The sequence below is a fragment of the Pezoporus flaviventris genome, unplaced genomic scaffold (genome assembly GCF_033815535.1).
Source record: "Pezoporus flaviventris isolate CSIRO_AGI_PZ_B2104156 unplaced genomic scaffold, CSIRO_AGI_Pfla_v1 ptg000083l, whole genome shotgun sequence".
Taxonomy (NCBI): domain Eukaryota; kingdom Metazoa; phylum Chordata; class Aves; order Psittaciformes; family Psittacidae; genus Pezoporus; species Pezoporus flaviventris.
In genome coordinates, this window is record NW_026892631.1 from 9,218,265 (window position 1) to 9,231,051 (window position 12,787).

The 12,787-nt window shown below is 44.0% G+C and overlaps 1 protein-coding gene across 11 annotated transcripts in view; it reads left to right on the forward strand.

Annotated features, from left to right (window-relative positions):
- The window catches only part of TTBK1 (tau tubulin kinase 1), a 77,106-nt gene that overhangs the window by 10,950 nt on the left and 53,369 nt on the right, over positions 1–12,787 (forward strand). For all 11 annotated transcript variants that reach the window (XM_061475149.1, XM_061475146.1, XM_061475137.1 and 8 more), the window contains one exon: positions 6,968–7,115. In XM_061475149.1, the coding sequence (XP_061331133.1) occupies positions 6,968–7,115 (148 nt within the window). The remainder of the gene's footprint in view (positions 1–6,967; positions 7,116–12,787) is intronic.

Sequence of the window (12,787 nt, forward strand, 5' to 3'; positions counted from 1 at the left end):
GCTGGTCTTCGGGAAGTGACGGAGGAGGGGTATGGTGGTCAAGAAGATGGTTAATAGTGCTCTAGTGGTTTTTTAGGCTGTCTGAGAAGTCTAAACCTGCTGAGGGTTTTTAGGTGGGATTGAGCTCTTGCAGCAGGCTGAGTCATCTTTGATTAAGAAACTTGGATTTTGAGTTACTGTGGCAAAGACGACTACAGGCATGCCTATAAGTAAGTTGCATTACAATAAAATAATCGAAAAGCAAATGTTTAAGGTTGGAATGTCACCTACTTCAGAAGTCAGGGACAATTTCTGCGTCAGTTTATTAGGCCACTTTTTGGAAGATCATCACCACATGTTGAGAGTCTTAGTTCTTCAATGGGAGAGTTGTTTCATCTGTTGTGCAAGCTGGATGGGGTACACTGAATTGGCAGCCATTTCATCTTTTATGTATTCATTGTATGGCTCCAGATCTCACAATCCACTTAAATTCATTATGTGAGTTTGCCATTTAAACTCAATTCTGTTTCTTACTGCTGTAGTATGTGTCGGATATATGTATATTAGGGGGGTTTATTCATGCTTTTACCAGGTGACACAAGAGAGAACTATTAGCTTGCTTTTACAGCTAGGATTTTAAATTGAGTTAGGTCTTGATTTTTGTTATTTCTTACAGACTGCTTAATATTTATGACCAGAGCACAACCACACTAGACATCATAAGCATCTAAGCGTCATGCTCATTACTCCTATAGATTGGACCTGCCTGTCTTGCCTTAGGCACCAAGCAGATGAGTATGTGATTAATGATGGCTTGTGAGCAGAGGCTTGAGCAGCTTGACCAGAGTCATGCAAGAATGCTGTGGAAGAGACATGGGGAAAATCTCATCCTCTGGGCATGTTTCATTGCGACCAAATTTGTTTAGAGGATGAAGTGCCTCTTATGCATAAGGCTTTCTCTTTAGTCCTAAAGTGAGGTCTTGTGGGATGGAAGGGAAGTAGCATTACATTATCACCTCAGTTAAAGAAACTGGAATATCACACGTGAAAGGATCATTTACCTTTATACTTCTTTACATTCTGCATGTGTTTTGTGAATTTTTTTGTCTTCTGGCTTTAAAAGCTTTGCTTTTAAAAAGCTGAAAACACTGTAAATCCCGTGTGTGCCATCGTGTCCATATTTAGCTTGGGTTACCAGCAGTGTCTGAATCATTAAACTCCCAGCAGACATCTTGCTAGTTTGGACTAAGTGATTTGTAGTAGTAGCACTAAGACATTTCTTTGTGCTAACTAGCTGTGGTGCAGCTCTGCAGTGAGCTGTGAAGAGCAGAGGACTAGAGAGACTCAGGCCTTTGAACTCGCTTCACTTCCAGGCTGCGGGTGTTATTTTCAACAGCCCACTTCAGACAACTTATTATCTTTTTGTTAGACTCGCCTTGAGTCTGTATCTCTTTGGTGCCCTGGACAGTTCCACCCAGCTCTGTTCTTGTTACTCCCCCATTGCCTCCCTCTCTTCTTTGTTTCTTAGAAACCGCCGAACTCTTGGAAGCACCAAAACCTCAAAATAAAGCCAAAAATAGGCTCAGTTATGGTCATAGGGGAACATTTCAAACTACTTTTGTTTGGTAGAGGCACTAACTGGGGGATTTGGTGACTTCTCTGCTGCATGAATCTGTGACTGGGGAATGGTAGAAGCTGTATGCACTGATTCTGCCTTAGAAAATACAGAAGTGTGCAGATGTATTGTCAAAACCAGCTACCTCTAACTGGAGAAATCCCCTCAAAGGGAAGAATTTCCTCCTAATGTCTAATCTCAATCTCCCCTCTGTCAGGTTAAAGCTATCCCTCCTTGTCCTTTCCCTACAGGCCCTTGTCAAAAGCCCCTCTCTAGATTTCTTGTCACCCCTTTAGGCACTGGAAACTGCTCTGAAGTGTCCCCGAAGCCTTCTCTTCTCCAGGCTGAACCAGCCCAGCTCTCTCAGCCTGACTCCAGAGCAGAGGTGCTGCAGCCCTCAGAGGATCTCTGTGGCCTCCTCTGAACTCACTCCAACAGCTCCATGTCCCTCTTATGTTGTTGCCCTACAGCTGGACACAGAACTGCAGGGTGGGGGGGTGTCACCAGAGCAGAGGGGGAGAATCCCCTCCCTTGACCTGCTGGTCACACTCTGGGGATGCAGCCCAGCACATGGTTGATTTCTGCTGTAAGCACACAGAATTTGTCAAAGGGCACTTGCACTTTATCATAGACCTTTCTGAATCTAATCCATAGCATGCAAGCTGGACAGTACAAGCTTTGCTGTGAGTGATGGCTCCTGATCAAGCAGGTGTGTGGCAGTTACGTGATGCTGGGGTTCAGCTGCCAGCAGGTTTCTTGTGTAATTTGTCTTCCCATTGTGACTGTCTCTGGCTGGGCATCTGCTTGGACCTTGTAGTTCTTAGTGCTGGCATGCTTCCAGTATTGAGCCAATTTCTAATGTCAGATTGATGTAATGTATTCCTTGAATTCCTTTCCTCCTCTTCTCCTAGATGCTGCCTGACAAAGCTTTGACAAATGAAGATGGTAGTTCTCTGCAGTTAGCCTGTTTGTAGTTCATTTTCCTGCCACTCCAAGTCAGTAAAGTTTGGCTGTCTGACAGCAATGATGTTTTTGTCCTTGCTTTTGGAAAAAAACATGAACAGGAAATGCTTATTCTTTTATTGGACCTGACGTATTCTTTTGAATCATCATTCTTTACTTGCAAATATGTTTGGTGCTTTGATTGGATGAAATTTGGGGAGTCCTGGAACCATGTGGCTTTTGTTGAGACTTTAGAAGGTGAATTGATCCACCCATGCTCTGAATGATGTAAACTGCTTTGTTCAGGAGAGGGAACAAAGTCAAACTTCTCTTGTGCTTGCTTTGAACTAGGTATAGATGCCAAGGCTGAATGCATGTATCTCCATTTTTCACCTAAATGCTTTGCACTGGGGACTCATAACTAAGATTTATTAGTAAGAGAGTCGGCAGCTCCTGCTCTGAGCTTTGAAATCCAACTGGTGACCCTTGTACACATGTATGCTCTGTTGTCAGGTGCCAAACTATGCTTTGGTTTCTTCCAGGTTGCTGAGGTTCTTCAGCTAAATGTTTAGCTACCCTTCTCCTTCTGTTTGCTTTAAAAACCTTTCTAGAAGCCCCACAAACTTTTTTGGACTCTTCACCTTACCTTGGTCACAAAGACCACTTATGGTTCCAAGAGGGAACTTGTGACAAGGAAGGTGCTTGGTCAGTCTTGGGGCCTGGTTTGGTCTCACTCTGTGAAGAACTGCTTTAAGTGGTCTTTGGCAGGTCTTCAGATGATTTAGAATGTGGCTGATTGACTTCTCAGTTCATGCCTGTTGTATGCAAGTTAGCTTTCCCTTGAGATCAGTGTGACTCCAGTCCTCCTAAGCAAGCTGGGTGGACTGTGGAGAGTTTGGTGGTGAATGTAGGTCCATTCTTCTTCACCTCTTGTTAAGTGAGGTGAGGCCTTGATCAAGTTTCCTATGATTTCTGGATCAAGTAACTCATTGAGGTGGGCTGTGGGAATTGCAGTGACTATACAAGTGCTCCCAAAAGGCCACTGTTTGACCTGATCAGTGTTTGAAGTTTGTGGTGCTAGCCCTGACCCTGGCTCAGTTCACCACAGGCCACTGGCTCTGTGTCCTGGAGTGTTTTCCTGGAAAGGTTTAGCATTAATATTCCTGGAAGGCAGACTTTGGCTAGAGCAGTGGTGTCTTACATGCTTGTTGAGTAAAAGATTAAATTTGGAATTCAGTTCTATTTTTGGTTGCTTGAAGTGGGGGGTGTTGCCTTGGTTTTCTGAACTGTCCCTCTGAGATAACTGATTTCTGTTCAGTGGGAAGGCTGCGTGTTAGGGTTTTGTTGGTTTGGGTTTTAATACACTCTGGAGGATCAGGCTGCAAAGTCTTTTGAGGATAAATCCAAAATATTTCAGGATACTTACAGGAGAATTAGAAAGGAGCCATCTGTGTCCTCTGTAGCTACTGATGCATCCAGGGGGGCTTTGGGGAATGGCTTCCCTCATCAGGACATGGCTGGGTTTGTATCAGTAGTCCCAAGAGACAGTCCAGTGTGTTGGGTTCCTGGAAGCCCCTAGTTGGAGACTGCCACACTGAGGGGTCGAGTAGAATGGCTTTTCTGTAACAGTTTACTCCAACATGGCATGAAACCTCTTAACATACGGGAGAAGCACTGCAAGGAGCTGTGTGGTCGTGTGGCTGTTAGTGGGATGCTGAAAGAACTCTCATGTCTGAGATGCAAGTTACTTACTTTTAGTTGTCTATGTGCAGGCCCTGTGTTTTATCAGATGAATGTTTCACTTGACTCCACAGGCTGTGATGGAAACCTGGACACTCAGCTGATGTGCAGGCTTATGCAGTTAAGTAGAATGAATCCTGCTGGTGTTGTCAGCCTGTATCCCAGTCTTAACAGTAAATTAACTGGTGGAAGGTAGGAAGCCGTGTGAGAAGAGAATTTTCCTAGAGGAGTGAGGCTACTGGCTCATTATTATGAGTTAGATGATTCTTGTTAGATGTTTCCTTCTCTTTCTTGACTTTGTGTTTAAGGGTTTCATTACTCATTTACTTTCTTGGGTGGTATATGCCCATCTCTCCTTTGTGTCCAGCAGAAGGCTGTGCTGAGTTCACCTTAGACAGTGAACTCCCAGAGTACATGAGCAATGAGTGGTAAGCCCCTGACTTCAGCCAAGACCTGGACTTGCAAGGTATCTTGCTGTGCAACAAAGAAAGGGCTTTTGATGTTGCTGAAAATTCAAGGAGAACGGCAATGCTGGTGGTAATGATGAATAGGACCATCTGGTGTGCTGGGAAAAGTATGCCAGAGAGTAATTTCCATAAGAGGGTGTGAAAGGATGTGAGGAAGGAGAGGCAGCTGGAGGGCTCTTGGGCAGTGAGGTGCATCCGTTGGCTGGAATGTGTGTATTCAGCAGAAGCTCTGATCTTGCTCTCATTAGCAACCCAGCAAGATGTTTTGGTCGCCTCTTTCTTTTCCATCCCTGCTCTGCTGTGTTACATTTATTACTATTGACTTCTCCTTGATCTGTTACCATTTTCCCACTGAGACTTTTTTTAAGTCTTCCTCAAAGTTCTTCTAGATCCCAACTATTCTGCCTTCTGCAGCTTTTTGTGTCCTTTTCCTTTTCCCTTCTGTGTCACTCATACCTCTGGCAACAGAAGATCTTGTGTGCTGAGTGCTGAGGTATTAGCTGGCATGTTGTTGCTATGCTGAATGCAGCATTGTTTTGCTAGGGAGATTTGTGATAGCCATTTCAGTGTAAATTTCCAAGTAGAAGTAGGGCTGCACTGTAATGACTTACGAATAATATGTGGTGACCCAGTTATTGGACTGTTTACTGCATGAATATTCCTGTTTAGCCTACTGCAAGGTTGTGAGGAAACATACCGAGCTAAAGGAGAAGGATGACCCTGCACAGCGCCTTTTAAAGGGTTATTGAGAAATAGCTTTAGAGATGATAGGTTGTTCATGCCTGCGTCGTGCAGAGCTGATCTTCTTGACCTGGGAGCCTGAAAAGCAAATGGCTTTGGTCACCTTAAGAAGAAGAAAACCCTGCCCTTGAAAGGCAGGGCCTTTTGTTCAGCAAACAGGGGAGATGCACACGGCAAGCCTTCTGTGGTACCGAAAACACTAAAATGTCATTTAAACCTCATTAAATGTTGTCAAAGATACATGTTTGACTATCTGCCTGATTTAAACTTCTTTTCTTCTTCAGGTGTTAGTGCTGTTTTGCAAAGGGGCAGTGCTGAGCAGTTGTTAACAGAGGGAACACAACATGCTGAAAGGAAGGGGTGCAGCTATGTTCAGTGACAAAGTGCTAATCAGATCAAAGGAGCCCTGATCTAGCTCTGCTGTAAACCTGAATTTGTTCCCGAGCAGCATAGTATGCTTTAAATATATCTAAGAGAAACAAATATAAAATGCTTTTCCTGGTGTAGACGTTGACACTTGCAGCGTGTTGGGAGTCTGCCGTATACATGCATATGTGGAACTATATGTGCATGTGCTGTCAAGTCTCTGCAAAAAGAGAATCAAGGAATCACCTTCCAGGAAAGGCAGAGAATCCCAGCTTGCTCTCTGGAGGGGTGGCTGCTCTAGAACAGGCAGAGGACCTACCTCTAGTAGGTGCCTATCAAATATGCTGGGACTTAGACATCTTTAGCTTTGAGTTAGTTTGTCAATTGAAATGGTTTTGATTTCTGTGTAGTGAGACCCTTCCATTGTGAAACAGTCTTTAAATCAGCTCAGAGACATAAAGGGCATTATTTGCTGCAGTTTAAGGTTTTTAAAAAGAGAATGAGAAACAATGGAGATGTATTTGTGGCTTATACATGACTTGAGGTAGTGCATTGGGTGGTTTGTAGTTCTCTGGAATGTGGCAATGCAATACTCTCAATAACAGAGCAGGTCAAGCATCTTGTCAGATATTCCAGTGGATGTTTGGTTCTATATTTAAAATCCTGTGAATGAGATGTAAACTGCATTTAACTTACTTCTTGAAAGCATTAGTTCCAACACCATGGTTGTGTTCTACTGCAGAGATGTGTTTGCTGAGAGGGAATGACAGTTTTTATCTGCCAAGGTCTGAATAGGGGTGCTACCATCTCCTTTAAGGGTCTTGCCTTGAATTTTGGCAAGAGCATTATTGGGGTGTTATCATTTGCTTGTAAATGTATCACATGTCATCACTTGCTAGGCTTATTCTTTGTTGTTACAGCAAAGAATTTATACATAGCACAGTCAAGTGGGTAGCTGGAATTTTGCCTAGGTTTGCGGTGAAGGGATTCAGGCACAGCACAGACTGGGATCTGAGTTTGTTCTCCCCGTGCAGTAACGGAGCTAGTGACTGGCTCTGTGAGAGCCAGTTTGATGTCTCTCATGTGCATCATAGCGAACCTCTTTGTCCTTTTCTAGTTGAAGAAGATTGGTGGCGGTGGCTTTGGGGAGATCTACGAGGCGATGGATCTGCTGACCCGTGAGAATGTGGCCTTGAAGGTGGAATCAGCCCAGCAGCCCAAGCAAGTTCTCAAGATGGAAGTGGCCGTCCTGAAAAAGCTGCAAGGTAAAGCAGAAAACTCCTCAGAAGTGCTAAAGGTCACTGTGCATGTTGACAATTAGAATCAGAAGTCGCAGATGTTAATGATTTTTCTCTTCGGCTTCCACCTATATGTTGTGCTACATTAAGTCCTTCAGCTCAGAAAGTTATTACATTCTGCAGAACATCCAGCTGCTCTCTGTAGTGAGATCCAACTACGGGGAGTATTTTTGTCTGCCAGGCTATAGGAACAATGGGGAGACTCAAACTGCACTTGTGGAACGCTGGTCTGTGCAGTCTAGTGATGCTGATGAGGTGGTAAGGACTAGAGCAAGCAACGTGTGATGGAAAAATGAGAGTAACTGATTACCTCCCAGGGCACCAGGACAGTGTTTGTGGCTGTAGCACTGGGAGAATGACAGAGTATCCAAGTGGAATGGTTGACTGCCTAGTAGAGGGGTGCAAGTGGATAACATGAAGTACAGGGAAGCTGGCATTTAGTTGATTTTTTTTGTCTACCTGACTTCTGAAGGAGGATGTGAAGTAATTTTAGGTCTTTTAGTTTTTGTGGGGGGGGTTGAATTATGTGAATTTAAATTATATGACTGTTCTTAAGTTTCCCTAACACAGCCTTCTATCAGTTTGGATGTGGAAGTCAGCCCTGGGAGCATCAGTTTCTGTAGCTGAACCTGGCAAAGCTTATAAGCAGGTTTCAAACTGACTGGGAAGCAGCAAAATGAGAGTCTGCCTTGACTTGTGTCCAACCCTGCTTCCACTTAGCAATCACACTGAAGGGAGACTTGCTTTATGCCAGATGCTGTTTGCTTGGATGAAACCATAAATAAGGCTAAAAGTTGAAACTTCCTATGCAGACCTTTAAAGTCTTCACACAGTTACTCTCAGCGAGCTGGTAGAACAGTGTGAAGGAAGCCAGCCACTATCCTTAAGGCATTTGCAATGCTCATGAGCTACAGTTTAACGCCAAAGGGTACAGCAGGTCTTGCTGCAGTTGTTCCTGGCTGAAGGAACGTTGAGGGGGCTTTTACTAAAAACTGATCACTAGAGGAGGATGTAAACCAGGAATTCCCAAATCCATCTTTGAGGAACAGAGAACTGATCTTTGCTAAAGCGCATTTTGCATGGATTTCCTTGTGATGGCAAGGGCAGCTCTTGACAGGTATAGTTACATATTCTAGTATATGCCTTTGAAGGGATGTTCCTTTTTTGCAGGCTTCCTGTTTTGGATGAGGAAACACCTTCCCATGCATTATTATCCTTATCACCAGGGCTTATCCTTTAGAGATAGTGCTGTGGACCTGTGTCCGTTTCTATACTTCTGCCCTTGTATGAAACCCCCAGGGATCTGGTTGAATTAGAGGGTGAGATTGTTTCAGGTCTTGTGAAACGGGTTACTCAATGGTTGTGGCAGATTGCCTCTAGCTAAGAGTCAGTGAATTATTCTTGAAGGTCAGATGACTTCCCACAGTTCAGCCCTGCTAAGAGGAGGACTGGTAAGGCCTTTCTGAATACACTGGATTGTAATAAATGCAGCTGAGCTGGTAAAGAGAATTGAAACAAAGGAGAAATCAACCCATATCATTAGGAGGCAGCTTGATCTGTGACAGGCCTGGAGACACAGAGCTCTCAGAACAGCAGAGAAGGTGGCAAGGCAGAGATTTTGACTTTTGAGTTTGGTTGTGCACTTGGAAATGCTCTGAATTGAGTGAGGGTGTGACTGGGTAAAACAGCAGATCATTAGAACACCAAGAGTCAATGCTGCCATGCTGGCTGGTGTCACTGTGTGGTACACCTGCAGCAGGCAATGCTTGAACAGCATGTCACCAAATCAGAGCTGTGATGCCCCATCCTTGGCAGTGTTCAAGGCCAGGCTGGATGGGGCTTGGAGCAAGCTGGTCTAGTGGAAGGTGTCCCTGCCTGTGGCAGGGGGTTGGAACTGGATGAGCTTCAGAGTCCCTTCTAACCTAAACCAGTCTGGGATTCTATGAACTAGCATCAGAAAATGCATGATGAGTTGACTAATACGCATGTTTTGCCATCAGTGTTTATGTCTGAAAAACTGAGAATATCAAATGCTTCAGAAAACACCCACCAGTGTACACTGTGTGATCCTGGGCACTGGGGAGAGGGAGCAGTGGCGTGTGGCAATAGTGAAGTCCCTTGGCAAAGCAGTTAGCAAATATTAAGGGACAGGAAAGACAGAAGCAGCAGAATTGGCTCTGCATCAACTATACTGCATCTGAGAACAACAGATTACTTCAGCCATGTTTTTACAAATCAAGCTGTTCTGCGAAGAATTCAGCTTTTTTGGTTCAAGGTTAATCCCCAAATGCCTTCCTGAAATAAACGCTGGAGTTAAAATAAGAAATTGGGTTAAGAGAGTTGGGAATCATGTATTGTGTATGTTTTCACAGTGAGCTGATGCAAAGAGGTAAAAAACATTCCAGAAAGGGAGAGACTGACTTTACAAACAGCTGGATGGAGGAGGTTGGTGTTACCATAGGTTATGTGTTTGGTTCATGTTTTCCGGGTGAAAAACAATGGAACAGTGTTGTCTAAAATTCCTCTCTACTTTTATGTTTGAATTGAACATTGCAGTCCTCTTAAATAGTACAGCTGCATTGTTTTCTATTTAGATGCCACACCAACATTAAAGGACTCACGAGCTACTGCTTCTCAGAGCTTGTGATCAGGATCTTGCAAGTTGCTAGAGCTTCACAGAGTTTGAGATAAAGCAGGCTGACCATTAGCCCATATTGCAGACCTGCATCAGGACCTGATTTGGGTGCAGCCTGATCTCTCAGTGCAGTAGTTCTTTATTGGTTTGGACTGCAGGCTGTTGCCAACAGTGAGACTTTCTAGGACACTTCCTGGAATAGTCACATAATGAACACAGCCGCAGGTCTCTCACAGTGTCCTTTCTGAGCTGGCCGTCACAGAATCATAGAGTACCAGATTGAATCATAGTCCATGCAGAACAACTGGGGAACTAATCAGTTAATGATTCTTCTAGAGATTCTCTGTACCTTCTAATAACCACTGTGTGGAGTTTTCCACTGTGAGGGTGGTCCAGCGCTGGCACAAGTTGCTGAGAGAGGTTGGGTAGTCTCCATCCTTGGAGATCTTCAAAACCCAACTGGATGCTGACCTGGAAAACCCTCTGTGCTGTCTGTGCTTGAAGTGGGGGTGTGTGGACTAGATGATCTAAAGAGGTCCCTTCCAACATCAATGGTTCTGTGATATTTGTGCTTGGTGTGTGCAAGATCACTGCCACTTCAGTGTCCCTCAGCTGCCCTGCAGAGCTGTTCTGTTCTGCTCTTACTTGGTTTGATTGTTTTAGCTGCATAGTGCTTTTTCTTTGTTTGGATATTAATGCCTTTGCCAAAGGCAGAGTTCTTTCTGACTTGTATAGTTACTTCAAAGGATCGTAGATCATCTTCTGACCAACCTTCCAAACCTTTATACTGTCTTGGGGCTGGGAAACACCAGCAATGGTGCCCTTTTAGGCTTTGGGTGAAACGTGATGGAGAAGTCAGCTTAGAGTTTCTTGTTCAAGAAGGTGACAAGCTGAAGCTCTCGGTCTGCCTGTTGTTACACATTTACCCAAAAAGTTTCTACCAGATTTCTGTCCTTTTTTTGCCTTCTGTGGACTATTTTAGTCCTTGGCACTGTTGAACCAAAGCCATTTTCTCAGTGTGCGTTGGTTATCTTGCTTGGGGAACAGTGAAATCGCATTCTCTTTTTGGTACCATTAGGAATGTTGACCTTAGTATCACATTGTGTGTTATTGTCTTTGATGGTCAGGAGGCCTGCAGCCTCAACAGTGCCTGGTTTTACCCATGTCATCATTGTAGATGGCATCCTTCATGATGCATGGGGTCCTTCGTGATGCATAAGGTCTCTTGCATGAGGAGTCACCATTTGAAAGCAAGTCTGTATTTCTAGATCCCCACCCTTTGATGCACGCAGGCAACCCCACCTTGTAGAACCAGTGGCCACTATAGATTATGACCTTAGAACTCTTTTTACTTCAGATACACCATAGGTTTCCCTACTGTCTGCTGTAGGTGAAGTTCTCTGCTGTTTATCAATACCAGCCTGAGCAGCTCTTTTGTCCTGACTACTGGAGTTGCTCACCACTTCTTTCAGGCTTGCTTATCTCTGGCTTATCTGTCCCTTCCATGGATGAAGGAGTAAGCAGGACTAACCTTACCTGTAGGGTCAGGAACTTTCCCTTCCTTGAAGAAGGCTGCTGTGCAGTCTGAGCTGCTGGGTGTCATGGAGAGTCCAAGGAACCACATCAGAGAGTAGACTCTGCTGCAGTAATATATAGTAATATATATTTATCTCTAAAATTTTCCATAAGTAACAAGTAATATGGAAATGATGAATGAAAAATTCATAGCATACAGGGAGAAGAAATGTGTGTATGTGGTTGGCAAGTATAAGGGTAATAAATCTAAGTAACGCTATAAAAAAAGATGGTAAGAAACATTACCATGTAGACAGCTAATAGAGAATTACCCTACTAGGGACAAATAACAAATTCAGAAAGCATTTCAGGGATAGTTTGGCACATCTGCCCAGGGAAATTCTGCATGAATACAGCTCCTCTGTCAGAAGAATACTATTTTAGTGCCAAGCCCTCACTTTATTACCTTAATCACTACTGTAAAATTATCTTGAAGTGAGATAATTGTGTATGATTGTACCATTTGCACATCATCTTAACCTACTGGGCTTTTCTACTTTGCAGTCAGGCATTTTGAAACCAAGCTAAGCTGCATTGGCAGAATACTTGCAGATACAGCAGGGATCCAGCAGAGAAGGTGGCTGCTTTAGTTGTATCTGCAAGTGTTTTGCTGTGTAGACAAGCCTTTTGGCCACATGTGTTAAAGAGCAAGTGGAAATAAGATCTGCATGGCTGAGTGAATTAGCAGTTTATCCAGAGAGCAAGAAGGGCCTTTGCAAGGTTTTATCTGCTTGACCCTTTTAAGCTCTGTCTACATTAGTGAGCAGTGTAGTACCAGCAGATAAGTGGATAGAAGCACTTGCTCAGACCACTGCATCTCTAGCATATATAGCTTGGGGATTTTACTCTATAAACAACATGTGTTTGGGGGGATTTTGCTTTGGGTTAGCTTTAATCTGGTTTCTCTTGTCTAAGGGGCCAGTTGTTAATTTGGACTGTCTCCTTTAGGGTTTGGGGACTCTTTGGTGTGTATGTGGAGCTGAGCTCCTGGGTCTGTTTGCTGAGGAAAGTTAACATGACCCAAAGGCACTCGGTGAACAGCACATGGTAATTGCAGTGATGTACAGCAGTATGGAGGCTTGCTTTAAAAACTTACTGCCATTATAAACCAGGAGTCTGGGTCTCCCATTCTTTGGAATCATGGGGAGAAAAGAATGGGATGGTTTGCTGTCACTGAACACATGGAAGAGTCCTGTCACCTCTAGAAGCACAGATGTTTTCTTTATCTTCAATACTTGTCTAACCCTTTGGAATACAGACAGATGGAAACCTGCCTGCTTTCTATGTGACTTTTTGTCCCCCACCTTGGATTTGCTGTGGAGGAGCATTCAGGAGGCAGAGGAGCATCTGTGAAATACTGTCCGGACTCTGTTTCCCACTTCCGAGGTCTTTGAGTTTAATCAAAACACAATGGCTCTGTTAGAACAGC